Genomic DNA, 14,609 nt, shown 5'->3' on the forward strand with positions numbered 1-14,609 from the left:
AAGAGCGAAACTCTGTCTCAAAAAAAAAAAAAAAAAAAAAAAAAAAAGAAAAAAGAAGTGATGGAGGGGAATGCAACTTCCACCTGTGCGCCACGTCCTGGTCCCGACAGTCGGCTCCTGTGAACGCACCTCCCGTTCATAAGCGCATTTCTGACCTACCGTCGTAACTCCATTTCAGTCATGCATCCCAAGATCATTCGAACCACACCCAGCAGACTGGACGACAGCATTCACTGGGGCGCTAGTGACAACCACACAATGCAGGAGGCGAGCTTGAGGGTCCAACATTCAAGGGCCAGTTTAATAAACTGTCACACAACACAGCTGAGCTTCACACAGCCTCAGTGACGTCGGGATGGCCATTCCTTGGGTTTCTAACATGTCAAGTGAGCAGTCAGTTTCAGTCAAGCCTGTACATCAGGACCGTCTTGCCAACACAACAGTTGTTTTTGGCTGCCAGAAGCTGTAACTATAACTTTTCAAAACATTCACACGTTTCAGCACATTGTTGATGTTTTTAAATAGATTTAGGGTGCGCACAACCAAAGGCTGCAGCCCCTCCCAGCGCCGAGGTCAGGGCAGGATGCTGGGCGGTGGGGAAGAGGGTGGAGGGGTTCTATTGACAGTGTCTCACCTTTGACTCCACTAACTGTTGGTTTTGTTTTCTTTTTTACCTTAAACCTTTTCCTTCAAGTCTGGAGGCCTGTCACCCTCCAGGCAAGGACCCCTTGTCTGCACTAGGCAGACAAATGTCAAACCTCGACCCCAGGGACGGTGCTAGGAGTGGGGCACAGGAGCCTCTGGCCATCTAGCCTCGGCTCTTTCACACCTCTGCCCCTAAGGAGGAGACCCAGGGTGCCCCTAAGGGGGCACAGAAGGGAGGCTGCATCCCAGTCTAGTATCAGAATGAGGGGGGTGCTGCAGGAGCTGGACGGGACCACCTAGCCCAGCCAGGGGCAGGAGGCTAAGACCACCAGGAACAAAGGCACAGAGGCTGGAGAGAAGGCGGCATGTTCCCAGACTGCACGGCTCGGGGTGGGGGGGACACAGGGTCAGAGCTGGAATACTGGCCAGGATCTCAGGCTCTATTCCATGGGCAGGGAAGCCCCTGGGGCTGCAGGGGGTCACGGGGGAGGCGGGCGCAGCAGACGCAGGTGCAGGAGACACTGGCCCCTGTGCCAAAGCCCCAGTCCAGCCACTCCTCTGCCAGCAGGAAGGTAGAGGGCAAGTGGCTGGCCCAGGTGCCTTGTGGGACAGGGGAAAGGAGGGGCCAGCAAACCCTTCTTGGGATAGCTTGAGGCCATGGGGGACTCCAGCAGAAAGGGAGGCCCCTGGGTGTGCAGGACGGGAAGCTGACCGGCCTGGGCCCTCACCGGCCACTGCCCCCACCGCCTCCCCCACCCCCACCCTGGCCCCCAGTGTCCGGCGCTCCTGACATCATGAGGAACAGGACGACGGGAATGATGTACATCCACTGCAGCCAGACGGAGGGACAGACAGACACAAAAGAGAGAGAGAGAGAGGGGGAGGAGGTGAGAGTGGGTCCCTCCCAGACCCACTCAGGGTGGGGAAGGTGGGGCCCGGTGTGAGGGGAGGCCAAATGAGGGGGGGCGCCCAGGTCCCCTACATCACTACAGGTGGGGGAGGGCCGGTGGGGCGCAGGGAGGGGCAGGGGCAGGGGTCTCGGTCCTCACTCAGGCCTCCTGCGGTGGTGGCGCGGGCCCTGGCGCAGCAGGACGCAGGGCTGTGAGCAACACGGCCCCCCCCAAGATGAGGTGCCACTGGGGAGGGAGGAAGCGCAGGTCAGGGCTAGCGGGCAGCCGTGGGGCCCTAGGGCCAGTGAGGAGCGGGAGGGTGCTCAAGTGGGGCTAAGCCTCCAGGCCTCAGTTTCCCTGCAGCACAGCTGCTGGACTATCTGGGAGGAGTGGGTGAGGCCCTCGGGCAGGGTGCTCAGCATGGCAGGGCTCAGCCATGCCAGCCTCGGCATCCTCCTAGCCTCCCTTGGGCCACGCCGGCCTCCTTGCTGGCCCTGTCCTGCATGGGGTCCTGTGCCCCAACCTAATCCCCATCTCCACACTCAGGGACCAGAGGCCTGGGCGGAAGCCACCTATTCCACGGGCAGCGAAACCTCCCATCCCCAGCATCCCCACCCTGTGGCTCAGCCTCCAAGCACCCCACACTCAGACCTGCTGCTGGCAACACAGGCCCCTTGCTCCTCGGCTCCAGGAAGCCTCCTGGGCACCCTGCTGCCCCCAGGCCCCTCCTTGGGCCACATCCCTCCCAGACCCACTCCTCTCTCCTTCCTGTACAACCCCCAGGGAACCAATCGCCCCTCCTTTCCAAGCCTCTCTGGTTCCTCTGAAATCTCCACCGGCCCCTTCCTCTCCAGCCTCACAGCTACCGCCTAGCTCAGGCCGAGACCTGCCCCAGGACCCTGTGCCCTAGAGCTGGCTGACCTCCCCTGACCACACCTCCTCGCCCTCCTCCTGCAAACACGCCTTGACAGCCCTCAGCCCAGGTACCAGGAGGACACACAGGAGGCCCGGAGCACGAGAGGTCCCCACACAGGAGGCAGGGAGGATGTGGGGCCCCATGCAGGAGGCCTGGAGGATGAGGAGCAGGCCTGAGCACCATGGGCAGGAGCAGGGAGGGCCTGGCCAGACACCGGCACTGTCAGGAAGGGAATGGGAAGGCGGGGGAGCCCCACTCACATATTTGGCAAAGAAGGACTTCTGCTCCTGGGGGTTCTTGGCCTTCTGGGCCTGCTCCATCTCGAGTCGCTCAATGAAGGCTGCCGTCTCAGGTCTGGCGGGAGGGGAGGGAAGGAGAAGGGTGAGGCCCGGAAAGGGTCGGGGCAGGCGGCAAGGTCGTCACAAAGGCAGCAGACTCGGGCTCACCCTGGGGCTGTGGCAGGTGGCTGCAGCTGCACCGATGTGTTGAACAGCTCCAGGTCCACATCCTCCACCTCGTGGCCCCGGCAGCCCCCAGGGTATGTTACCACCGACACGCCCACCACATTGCCAGCCACGTCCACGTGCAGGGTCAGCAGGTCTGAGAGGTGCGACTCCACCAGGGAGCACTGTGGGGGGAGTGGGGTCAGCAGAGGTGCGGAGCCTGCCGCCTGGGCTCCACTCTTAACCTCCCCCGGCTGCCCCCTGTGGGTAACCCCCCATATAGGCACCGAGGAATGAGAGCTAAGCAGAGCCCTGGCACAGTTAGGGCTTGAGGAATATCTCACTTTATAGTGTTACTACTCAGCTATTTCCTTTTATATAATCCTTTACATAATCATATATTAGTTTATAGATATAGGGCTTGAAGAATCCCTTTATATAATCTTCTATGTATAATCATATAATAGTTGATAGTATGAGTGCCTAGAGAATATTCCCTACATATATACCTATAATTATATCTTAGTTCATAATCGGAGGAATGCCTAGAGCAGACACAGTGCAGAGCATGATTTAAGGGAAAAACAGTTATACCAGGACAAGAATCCACGGCCCAGGCGGCAGCGTTCGGTATCGTAAAGATACCCGCTGTATGGCAGGCTTGGGGCGAGAGCCACTCCTCCTGATAAAGGAGTTGTAGGACCTTGCTCCAGTTCTTGTGGAAGGCTGCCCTCAGAACCGCAATCCACCTTGGTGACTGTGAACTTTATCAGCTCTTGCTACCGTGCTGCTTGAAAAGCATCTTCCCATAGAATCCATTGGAAGCTGCCAGAAGGTGGCAGTAACCTTGACAGCTCTGTCACTGCTATGTGACTTAAAGCATCCTCCCATAAATCTTCCTAGAAGTAGTTTCCCATAGATAGAAGTATCGTACACTGCACCCTCTTCACTGCACAGCCCACCTTCAAGCCTCGGTGACCTAATGGGGGTGGACCCCTTACTGCACATGGCCCTTGCCTTCATGGGAACGGGACACTTGCTACGCACTGTCCACCTCCCAGCCTAGGTGATCTAATGGAGGTGGACCCCATGTTTTATTGCTCACGACCCTATCACTATCCTTAAAGATGATTTCACTCACTGCCCTGTCCCCTCACCTAAGCACAATAAATACTCATGCTTCTGGACATTTGGGGCCTTGCCTGATTCTGCTCATAGGTGGCGTAGCCCCCTGAGCCCAGCTGCGTTTTCTTTGTACTTCTGTGTCCTGTCTCTTTATTTCTCGGATCCTGCGCCTCAGCACAGCATAAGGCTCACCCCACGACCCTGTGGGGCACTCAGCCCTACATCTGGCTTCCAACGTGCCCCCCTCCACAGGGCTGTGGCTCCCTATCACCCTCAGGCACAAGCCCAACCACCCCCACCCCGGAGTCCTCACAATGCTGTCCCCATGAAAGCACTCGCCACCTGGACCAACCCCTCCAGACCAGGAGGCCCTGGAGCGCAAGGCCAGGTCTGAGTCCCCCAGGCCTCTGAGGGCTCTAGCAACACTGGGGCTCGAACGGTGGAAGCAGGACCAGGGTAGGGGGTAGGGAGGAAGAGGGAGAAGGCGCTCATCCTCGACACCAACTCACCGCAGGGACAAAGGAGGAGACATAGCCACCAGCTTCCACGCCATCCAGGGCCCCAGGTCGCCTTGGGACCCGGACCCGGTACAGGCCATTCAGGGCTGCCACATCCTGGGGACCGGAAGAAAGGGTGCTGGTCAGAGGGATGGTGCCAGCCCTGGACAGGCTGTGATGCCCACCAGGCCTCCGCAAAGGTCCCTCTCCTGCCCCACCCGCCTCACAGCCCACACTCCCCAGCATGGCTGACCTGAGTCTGCCTGGGGCTCTTCCTGCTGGGGTGGCCCAGCTGGTGGGTGAAGCCAGCAGCAGCTGGGGCTGCCCCACCTAGGGGAGAAGCCATCACAAAAAGAACAGAGCCCAGCCCAACGATGGAGTGGGTCCCAAGGACACCGTCCCTGTGCCTGAGTCCAGCTGCACCTGGCGTCCACCCGATGCATGGACGCACCAGTTACACGCACAATAAATTCTCTTTGGGGGCAGCTGTGACAGAGAATCACGTGGGCGCCATGCGCGAAGGCTGCTCACGCACACCTCACCACATGACCTCCCTCGCTGCCACACCTGGGTGGACGCCGGCTGTGCCAGCTTTTGCAAGCTTCCTCTAAACACTGATGTTCCTTCTGTCCCTCCTTCTCCCCCTCTATCCTGCTGCCTGGAGCCCTGGCGCCTCTGTGCACGACCCCTAGGAGGACCGAGCCGGGCCCTGGAGGCTGTCGCAGTGCAGCGCAGGAGAAGTGGGCCACTGACGGAGCCGGGCCCTGGGGGCTGTCACAGCGCAGGGCAGCAGAAGCGGGCCCCTGACCGAGCCGGGCCTTGAAGGCTGTCGCAGCTCAGGGCGGCAGGGGTGGGCCTGACCAAGCCGGGCCCTGGAGGCTGTCGCAGCGCAGGGCGGCAGGAGCAGGCCTGACCGAGCCAGGCCCTGGAGGCTGTCGCAGGGCGGCAGGAGCGGGCCCCTGACTGAGCCGGGCCCTGGAGGCTGTCGCAGTGCAGGACGGCAGGAGCGGGCCTGACCGAGCCGGGCCCTGGAGGCTGTCGCAGGGCGGCAGGAGCGGGCCCCTGACTGAGCCGGGCCCTGGAGGCTGTCGCAGTGCAGGGCGGCAGGAGCGGGCTCCTGTCCAACCACGGCTATTCTGAGGATCTCTTTTTCCTCACAAGCGAATTTCATCTAAGTGGACATGGAACAGCTCAGCTGAATCTGGAAGAGGAGAGGGGCTGTGTGAAGCCTGCGGGGGAAGAGGGAGCAGTGTGGGTGGAGGCCTCGAGGCAGGACATCGTGCCTGGTGGAGCTAGGAGGCCTCGAGGCAGGACATCGTGCCTGGTGGAGCTAGGAAAAAGTGTGGCACCATTCCACCAGGAGTGGTCATCCTTGGACAGAGAGCAAGGGTGGCAGGAGGTGCTGGAAGCCCACCTGGGCCTGGAGGGAAGGCTGCCGGGCACCAGCACGGGGCAGCTGAAGAGACACCTGGATACCCTCTCTCCCCATCCACACCCAGCCCTGAGTGCCCCACCTTACCCGGAGTCGGCCCCGCTCCTCCTCGCTGAGCTGCCGCTGTGACAAGGACAAGGTACCATCCTGCTGGTTCCAGAGCAGGGAGCCTCGCTTCCGGAAGTTGGCACTGTCGTCTGTGAAGAGCTCAGGCTCAGAGACATGCCATCCCCATCCCACATCCTTCAACCCAGGCAGGACCCAGGAGGCCCAGCTTCAAATTTTGGCCTGGCCTCCACGCGAGTGACCAGGTTCCCTCCCCATCTTGGCCCCCATTTTCCTATCTGCAAAGTGGGGACACCCCCACCATGTCCCACCTCACAAGGCAACCCACAGCATACCCATGAACCCCACAGCTCCCACATCCTGCCTCTGCCTCACCAGGTGACCCAGGGACAGCCAGATAACCTCTCTGAGCCTCAGCTTCCCCAGCTGCAAAATATGGAAGCTGGGGAGTCCAGGAGTTCCCACCTGCCTGGCTGTGTCAGAATCAGGGAGCTATTCACTGAGCAGATGCCAGGGTCCAGGAGGGGCACCAGCTTCAGGGTTTGTGCCCTTGCGTTCGGGGCTTCAGACTCAATGACTACACTCTGGGCAGCACTGGTGATCGGCCCTGGGAACATGGACACCTGCATCATGGCAGTTTAAGTTTGCCTTTGAAGCTGGCCCCAGCTCTGCCACTCACTCACGAGGAGACCTTGTGTGGCGCCCACTCTGAGCCTGTTTCCTCTTCTGGAAAAAGAGGCTGACATGATTGCCTACCACCTCACGCAGCTGCTGTGAATGGGCGAATACTTGCAAAGTGTGGAACCACTAGTGCCAGGCACCTGGCACTGAAGAGGAAACTCGGCTCTGAAATCACTGCTCTGCTGTCCTTTTAAAAACTGAAATTTGTCTTACAGGCAAGGGGGTATTTAAAGACAGTGTTTCTCTTCTTACATGTCCCCCTTCTCCCCAGCCTGGGGCAAAGCTGTTAGTAAATGGACCTGAGTGTATGTAAGAGATGGGAGGCGCCCGGACGCCAACTCTTGACTTCTCAGGGCACCAATGTTAAACGTCTAGGAGAGGACGTTGCCTGACTCACCAATCTCAAATGAGTGCTCCAGCAGCAGCCCCACCGTACCGCAGGCCTCGCCCTCTCGGCCTTCCACCCCAGCCTGCAGAAGACACAGAAGGCCCCAAGTGAGAACCACCCAAGCCCTCACAGCATGGCAGTCACCCACAGAGCCAAGCACAGATTGACTGGTGGGCTGAGGGTGGAGCCTTATCATTGCGGCTTGCCTCTATTTCACTAGGAAACACCCACTTCATGAATATTCATAATCTTGACCCCCTGACCCCCAGAAAACCCGACCTACAAACATGCCTAACCTCACTGCCAAAGCAACTATCCCAAGGTCACTTCAAGCACTGCACCACAAATACTCGTGAGTTAAAGGACACCCTCTCCCAAGGCTTCCTTTTCATGCTAAGACCTCATTATCACCTGACAGCCCCAATAGCCAAGATCCAGCCTGAGTTCAATCCCTACTAAGCACATTCAAGATTCATGCTTTCCTTTTCTCCAATCTCTAAACTTGCATATTCACGCATATTCAGGAGACAAAACTCCTCTCCAATTCCTCAAGAGCGCCCTTCCCATGCCTTATTTTCTTTTTCTGAGACAGCGTCTCGCTCTGCCACCCAGGTGGTGATCTCAGCTAACTGCAACCTCTGCCTTTAGGGTTCAAGCCAATCTCCTGCCTCAGCCTCCCGAGTAGCCGGGATTACAGACACCTGCCACCACACCCAGCTAACTTTTGTATTTTTAGCAGATACGGTGTTTCACCATGTTGAGCAGGCTGGTCTCGAACTCCTGACCTCGAGCGATCCTCCCGCCTTGGCCTCCCTAAGCGCTGGGATAACAGATGAGCCACAGCCCCTGAGTTCCCCAGGCCTGTTTCATTTTAACCGCCCCGACTTCTGACTGGCCAAGATTCCACCACACCCGCCCCGCCCCCTCATACATATTCCAGAGCTAGAGCCTTGCGACAGGTGCTCTAGTTTTCCGTCACAGTTGCTGCAACCTGGTGCACTGCCGAGGACCCTCCTGGGTGTGCGTGACTGAACCTGTTTCCAGGGCTCTCCCACCTCTTCCCTATTGCCCTGCGCAGCCTCCTTCCCTCTGTAACCCACCTAAAGACCCCAAGACCCGAGACGTCCGTAGGCCGCGCCGGCTATACAGAAATAACGAGCACTCACCACCCGCGCACCGGCCCCGGCCCGGCAGCCGCTACCCCGGGCTCGACTGGGCGCTGCTACCGCCATCAGCAAGAGCAGGAGTAGCCGGGTCGCCCCAGCACTGGCCGCCGCCATTTCGGCTCCTTCCCACCCGCCAAAGGACGGACGCGAGCCAAGAGCCGCGGAGCACGCCGGGAGAAACAGATCTCATCCTGACGCCAGTGCGCTTGCGCTAGGCTCCGGCGCCTGCGCACTAGCGCCCGTCTGCACCTGGGGCCCGACGTCACCAGGATGAGACCGCCTCTTTATCCTGAGGTCCAGGAGCCGCCCCTCCAGTGACGTCATCACAACCCCAGGAGTCGACTTCTATGTGACGTCATCAAACCCACTCCGCTTAGTGGCGTCACAGTACGTGTAGCCCCACCCCCTCGCTTTCTCCCTCGGCTCCTCCCTCCGCTCCCGTCAAGGTGCGGGGACATTGCGATGAGGAGGGAGCGAGGGCCTAAGCCCGCCCTTGGTGGAGCTGGCGAGGCGGAACTAGGTGGGATGGCAGGTGAGAGCGGAGCCAGACCTGGAGGGGTTGGACCTGGTGAGGGAACGAAGTATGGGATGGGGCTGGCAATTTGGGGAGTGTAAATTAGTTCAACCATTGTGGAAGACAGTGTGGCGATTCCTCAAGGACCTAGAAATAGAAATACCATTTGACCCAGCAATCCCATTACTGGGTATATATCAAAGGATTATAAATCATTCTGTTATAAAGACACATGTTTATTGTGTCACTGTTCACAATAGCAAAGACTTGGAATCAACCCAAATGTCCATCAATGATAGACTACATAAAGAAAATGTGGCATATATACACCATGGAATACTATGCAGCCATAAAAAAGGATGAGTTCATGTCCTTTGCCGGGACATGGATGAAGCTGGAAACCATCATTCTCAGCAAACTGACACAAGAACAAAAAACCAAACACCGCATGTTCTCACTCATAAGTGGGAGCCGAACAATGAGAACACATGGCACAGGGAGGGGAACATCACACAATGGGGACTGTTGCGGGGTTGGGGGGCTAGGGGAGGGATAGAAATAGTTAATGTAGATGATGGGGTGATGGATGCAGCAAACCACCATGGCACGTATGTAACTATGTAACAAACCTGCACGTTCCACACATGTACCCTAGAAATGAAAGTATAATAAAAATTGGGGGGGGCATCTGATACCCCGTCCTCTGTGCGGGGCTGTGCTGGACCCTCCCCAGCTGGGAAGCCAGGCACAGCCTCCCAGTATCGACCCCCAGACATCACCCCCCTGGAATGCCTCCTGGTTCCAGCCTCTCCCACAGGCCACCCCAGACAGCTCCAGCGCCACCTCCTGAGCGGCGAGTTTGACCAGTTGCGGGACTTCCCCATCTTTGAGAGTAACTTTGTGCAGGTGGGGAGCCCCAGAACCCCCTCAGCCCGAGCTTTGGCCTGTCCCGCGACCTCCTCCTCACTTGGAAAGCCCCTGTCCCCACATAACGTCCATCTCGTGGGATTCCTGACTTCCAGTTCCATGTGACTTCTGGTGCCCCATACCTCTAGCTCTTTTTTTTTTTTTGAGTCGGAGTTTCGCTCTTGTTACCCAGGCTGGAGTGCAATGGCGCGATCTCGGCTCACCGCAACCTCCGCCTCCTGGGTTCAAGCAATTCTCCTGCCTCAGCCTCCCGAGTAGCTGGGACTACAGGCGTGCGCCACCATGCCCAGCTAATTTTTGTATTTTTAGTAGAGACGGGGTTTCACCATGTTGACCAGGATGGTCTCGATCTCTTGACCTCGTGATCCACCCGCCTTGGCCTCCCAAAGTGCTGGGATTACAAGCGTGAGCCACCGCGCCCGGCACCTCTAGATCTTTAGATTCTCTGTGAACCCTAGCCTTTAACTCCCTTGCCTCAGTTTCCCTGACTTCCCACCCCTATGATTCTTGACCTTTAATTCTAAGACATTTGGCCCCCAGCCTGATTTTCAACTCACCTGGTTCATGACCTTTTCCCCTATCAGGATTCCTAACCTCTGATCCCTCCCCAGTTCCACCTCCACATCCATCCTGCCCCTAACCTCTGACCTCTGACCCCAGGTGACTCGGTTGGGAGAAGTTGCCAACAAGGTCACCATGGGGTTGGCAGCCTCCAGTCCAGCCCTGGAGCTCCCAGACCTCTTGCTGCTGGCCGGCCCTGCCAAGGAGAATGGACACCTGCAACTCTTCGGGTGACTGCCCCCACCTCAGCCGAGACCCCCTCCTCCCTCAGCTCCAGGCACCTGAGTCCCCAGCAGCACCTCCCCTCATCCAGACCACCCCCAGGGCCAGGACCCAGGGGTGCTACCAGCCCTCCCTGAGCTGCCATCTACCTGGGAGAACAAGGACAGAGGAATCCTCCAGGGGCCAGAAATCAGGGACTAGACAGACCTGAAGAGGACAGTCCTCAGCCACGCCCCAGCGGGGCTCAGGAGAATGACCATGTCCGCAGCGCCTGCTCATGCCAGATGCCCCTGGGCCGTGCATGTGATCTCACCTCTGACCTCATATCCTCACATGGTCTCTTAGCCCCATCCTCCAAAGAGCTAAACTGAGGCTCAGAGAGCTGGGAGCCAGTTGCCCAGGGTCCCACTGTGGCTCCAGAGTGGGCAGAGGTTGGAACGCCAAGTTTATCATGAGCTTGCGGTTCTTGAACCCACCTGTGCCTCACTCCACACTGCTCACGCCTCTAATCCCAGCACTTTGGGAGGCCGAGGCGGGCAGATCACTTGAGGCCAGGCGTTCGAGACCAGCCTGGTCAACATGGTGAAACTCTGTCTCTACCAGAAATACAAAGATTAGCCTGGCGTAGTGGCGGACGCCTGTAATCCCAGCTATTTGGGAGGCTGAGGCAGGAGAATCGCTTGAACTTGGGAGGTGGAGGTTGCACTCCAGCCTGGGTGACAGAGTGGGTGAGATTTTGTTTCAAAAAAGAAAAGAGAGAAGGGAGAGACAGGAGAAAAGAAAAGAAAAACAGTAATGCAAACATAGGAGAAAACAAGCGCAAAGCAGACAGCACCAGCTGTTCCTTTCTCTCACCAGAGGCTCCTGCCCCACTCCAGCTGTAAACAATGAAATGCTTACGTGCTTATAATGTATCCACAGAAACATTCTGCCAGTGGCTTTCACTTTTTTTTTTTTTTGAGACAGTCTCACTCTGTCCCCCAAGCTAGTGTGCAGTGGCACGATCTTGGTTCACTGCAACTTCCACCTCCCAGGTTCAAGCGATTCTCCTGCCTCAGCCTCCCGAGTACTGGGATTACAGGTGCCCTCCACCTCCCCACCCCAATTTTCTATGTTTAGTAGAGATGGGGTTTCACCATGTTGCCCAGGCTGGTCTTGAACTCCTGACCTCATGATCTGCCCACTTCAGCCTCCCAAAGTGCTGGAATTACAGGTGTGAGACACTGCGCCCAGCCCACGCAATTGGACTCCCATGGATGATTGCACAAGCTCCCCTGTCTTAGACACCAAGTTGTGTCCAGCCTCCTGGTGTTAAGGTGATAGGCAACATCCTTAAACTAATGTCTGCCCTTAGACGATTTGGGTTCAAATCCTGGCTTCAGTTCATCACTGGCTTTGGCCAAGCTTCCCCTACCTGCCTGTGCCTCAGTTTTCTCATGTGGTTGATGAGCATAAGAGGTGAGCACATCCTCTAGGTTTGTCAGGGGGAGGGGGAGAAACTGAGTAAATATAATAGTACCTGGGTCAGAGTTAGCACCCTATAATGTCAGCTGTTATTCTTCTATTTGGGGGACAATAATCAAGCCCCCCACTGAGGGACGCTGAGGTTTTGTCCGGCATCTCGGTTACAGGCAGTGTGGCAGGGGACATCCATGCGTATGTCTGCACAGGTGTGAGGGTGTCTGTGTGATCCATTCCTGGCAGTGATACTGCTGGACCAGAGAGGCCACCTGGCTACCCAGTGTTGTGGCTGAGAACACTGGACCTGGACTCCAATCCCAGCTGTGTGACCTGGGCCAAGATCCCCACTCTTTCCTGCTCTGCCCTGTTGGACCTTGAAACAGGCCGGGGGCCTGAGCAATCGATTTACCCAGATACTCAACAAGCACCCACAGCACCTGGCACGTGTTAGCTGTGGGCACCAGGGAAACACCACTGGACAAAACAAGCCAAATCCCTGCCCTCCAGGAGCTCCCACTCTACCAGGCAGGCAGAAGGAACAGGTGGCCATTTGTCAGATGGGCAAGGCCTGTGGGGCTACATCAGACAGGGAAGGACTATGGGTGAGTCTCACAGGGTGGATGCGGTTGAAATAGGCCAGGGGTGACCTGGTGTGGTGGCTCGTGCCTGCAATCCCAGCACTTTGGGAGGCCAAGGTAGGCGGATCACTTGAGGTCAGAAGTTCCAGACCAGCCTGGCCAACATGGTGAAACCCCATCTCCAGTAAAAATACAAAAATTAGCCAGGCATGGTGGGGGGTGCCTGTAATCCCAGCTATTCAGGAGGCTGAGACAGGAGAATCAATTGAACCCGGGAGGCGGAGTTTGCAGTGAGCTGAGATTAAACTACTGTACTCCAGCCTGGGCGACAGAGCAAGACTCTTATCTCAAAGAATAAAATAAAGAAATAGGCCAGGGGAGAACTCCCTGAGAACATGCCTCCTGAGAAAGACAGAGGGAGATGAAGGGGGTGAGTTGTGGCCGGAGGAAAAGCTTTTCAGGTGGAGGGAACCGTCTGTGCAAAGGTCTTGGGGTTGGACTTACCCTGGGGTGTTCGTGGAACAGCAGGGAGGCCAGTGTGGCTGGAGGTGCAGGAGGTGAGGGCAGAGAAGGAACCAGGGACTCTGCAAGCCTGTGGACCACGGTGAGGACTTTGTTTTCACGCCTGTCCCGCTGAGCCACTGGAGGGCTCTGAGCAGAGGGACCTGAGCTGCCCAAGTTGTTGGCCTGCGCCCTCTGGTGGACTCATGGGGAACTGACTGGAGGGGCTGAGGGCTGAGGCAGGTGGCTGGACCCAGAGGTGGCGGAGGAGGGAGTGAAAAGTTTTTGGATCCTGGATGCATTTTAAAGGTGGCAGGCAAAATGAGGTGACTCGTGCCTCTAATTCCAGCACTTTGAGAGGCCGAGACGAGAGGATCACTTGAGCCCAGGAGTTGGAGACCAGCCTGGCCAACATGGTGAAACCCCATCTCTACTATATAAAAATGGAAAAATCAGCCAGGTGCAGTGGGACGCCTATAGTCCCAGCTGCTCTGGAGGCTGAGGCAAGAGGACTGCTTGAGCCCAGGAGGTTGAGCCAGGAGGAGAGTCTCGCTCTGTCGCCCAGGCTAGAGTGCAGTGGTGCAATCTCGGCTCACTGCAACCTCCACCTCCCAGATTCAAGCAATTTTCCTGCCTCAGCCTCCCGAGTAGCTGGGATTATAGGCACCCGCTATCATGCCTGGCTAATTTTTTTGCATATTTAGTAGAGAGAGTCCGCCGTGTTGGCCAGGCTGGTCTCGAACTCCTGACCTCGGGTGATCTGCCTTCCTCGGTCTCCTAAAGTGCCGGGAGTACAGGCCTGAGCCACCGCGCCCGGCCCCAGGTGGCAATTTCAAGGAGGCAGTTGCATATTGGAGTCTGGAGTTTAGGGGAGAGGACTAGTGGGAGACAAAAAGGAGACGTGTGGCTGGAAGAAAGATGGAAATGGACTCAAATTCAAGAGGCGATGGAAGTGGAAAAGGATGCCTGGGCCAGAGGGAGGGGTGGCGAGGTGGGGACCCCTGACCCCGACCGTGCCGGAGGACCCGACAGGGTCAGAACCTGAGGCGGCCCCTTCCTCCCACCCAGGCTCTTCCCTTTGCAGTTCGTCCAGCTCTTCGTCCACGATGAAAGCCGCCGGCAGCTCAAGGTCAAGCTGAGCAACCACCGAGCCTTCTACTTAGAGCTGCAAGCCCCACCCGAGAGCCGAGACCGAGAGTTCGGCCAGTGGGTGCGGCTGCTCTACCGCCTGCGCTTCCAGTCAGCTCCTGCCGTGCCCTTCACACAGGAGTACCAGGAGCTGCAGGATGAAGATGGGGAGGGCAATGAGGATGAAGAGGAGGCCCAGCTGGAGTGGGAGGAGGTGAGGGGAGAGGAGAAGCGTGGTGGGGCCGCAGACAGGAGGCGTCTGAGGACTCCCGGATCTAAGGGAGGAGGGGCTGGGGGCCCGGACTCCCGGGTCTGAGGGAGGAGGGACTGGGGCCCGGACTCCCGGGTCTGAGGGAGGAGGGACTGGGGTCCGGACTCCCGGGTCTGAGGAAGGAAGGGCTGGGGGTCTGGACTTCTGGGTCTGAGGGAGGAGGGGCTGGGGCCTGGACTCCTGGGTCTGAGGGAGGA

General features: G+C 57.8%; 2 protein-coding genes across 3 annotated transcripts in view; one reads left to right on the forward strand and one right to left on the reverse strand.

Moving 5' to 3' along the window:
• Positions 1-273: 273 nt before the first annotated feature.
• Positions 274-8,426, reverse strand: EMC10 (ER membrane protein complex subunit 10). 2 transcript variants are annotated; one of them, XM_017512518.2, is made up of 8 exons: positions 8,250-8,426; positions 7,093-7,165; positions 6,036-6,145; positions 4,529-4,633; positions 2,898-3,079; positions 2,712-2,805; positions 1,695-1,781; positions 274-1,474 (listed from the first exon to the last, which is right to left on the reverse strand). In XM_017512518.2, exons 1-7 carry the CDS (start codon positions 8,361-8,363, stop codon positions 1,695-1,697), a joined length of 765 nt encoding a protein of 254 aa, XP_017368007.1. In that variant the 5' UTR covers positions 8,364-8,426; the 3' UTR covers positions 274-1,474. The 2 variants fall into 2 exon arrangements, with proteins under 2 accessions (XP_017368007.1, XP_017368006.1); XM_017512517.2 differs by lacking the exon at positions 1,695-1,781.
• A 73-nt stretch (positions 8,427-8,499) lies between these two features.
• FAM71E1 (family with sequence similarity 71 member E1) overlaps positions 8,500-14,609 on the forward strand; it is a 7,100-nt gene continuing 990 nt past the window's right edge. The window contains 4 exon segments of the mRNA XM_017512515.2: positions 8,500-8,781; positions 9,569-9,669; positions 10,351-10,481; positions 14,082-14,355. Of these exon segments, the coding sequence (XP_017368004.1) occupies positions 8,520-8,781; positions 9,569-9,669; positions 10,351-10,481; positions 14,082-14,355 (768 nt within the window). The 5' untranslated portion in view covers positions 8,500-8,519.

The sequence above is a fragment of the Cebus imitator genome, unplaced genomic scaffold, assembly GCF_001604975.1.
Source record: "Cebus imitator isolate Cc_AM_T3 unplaced genomic scaffold, Cebus_imitator-1.0 Scaffold473, whole genome shotgun sequence".
Classification (NCBI taxonomy): Eukaryota; Metazoa; Chordata; class Mammalia; order Primates; family Cebidae; genus Cebus; species Cebus imitator.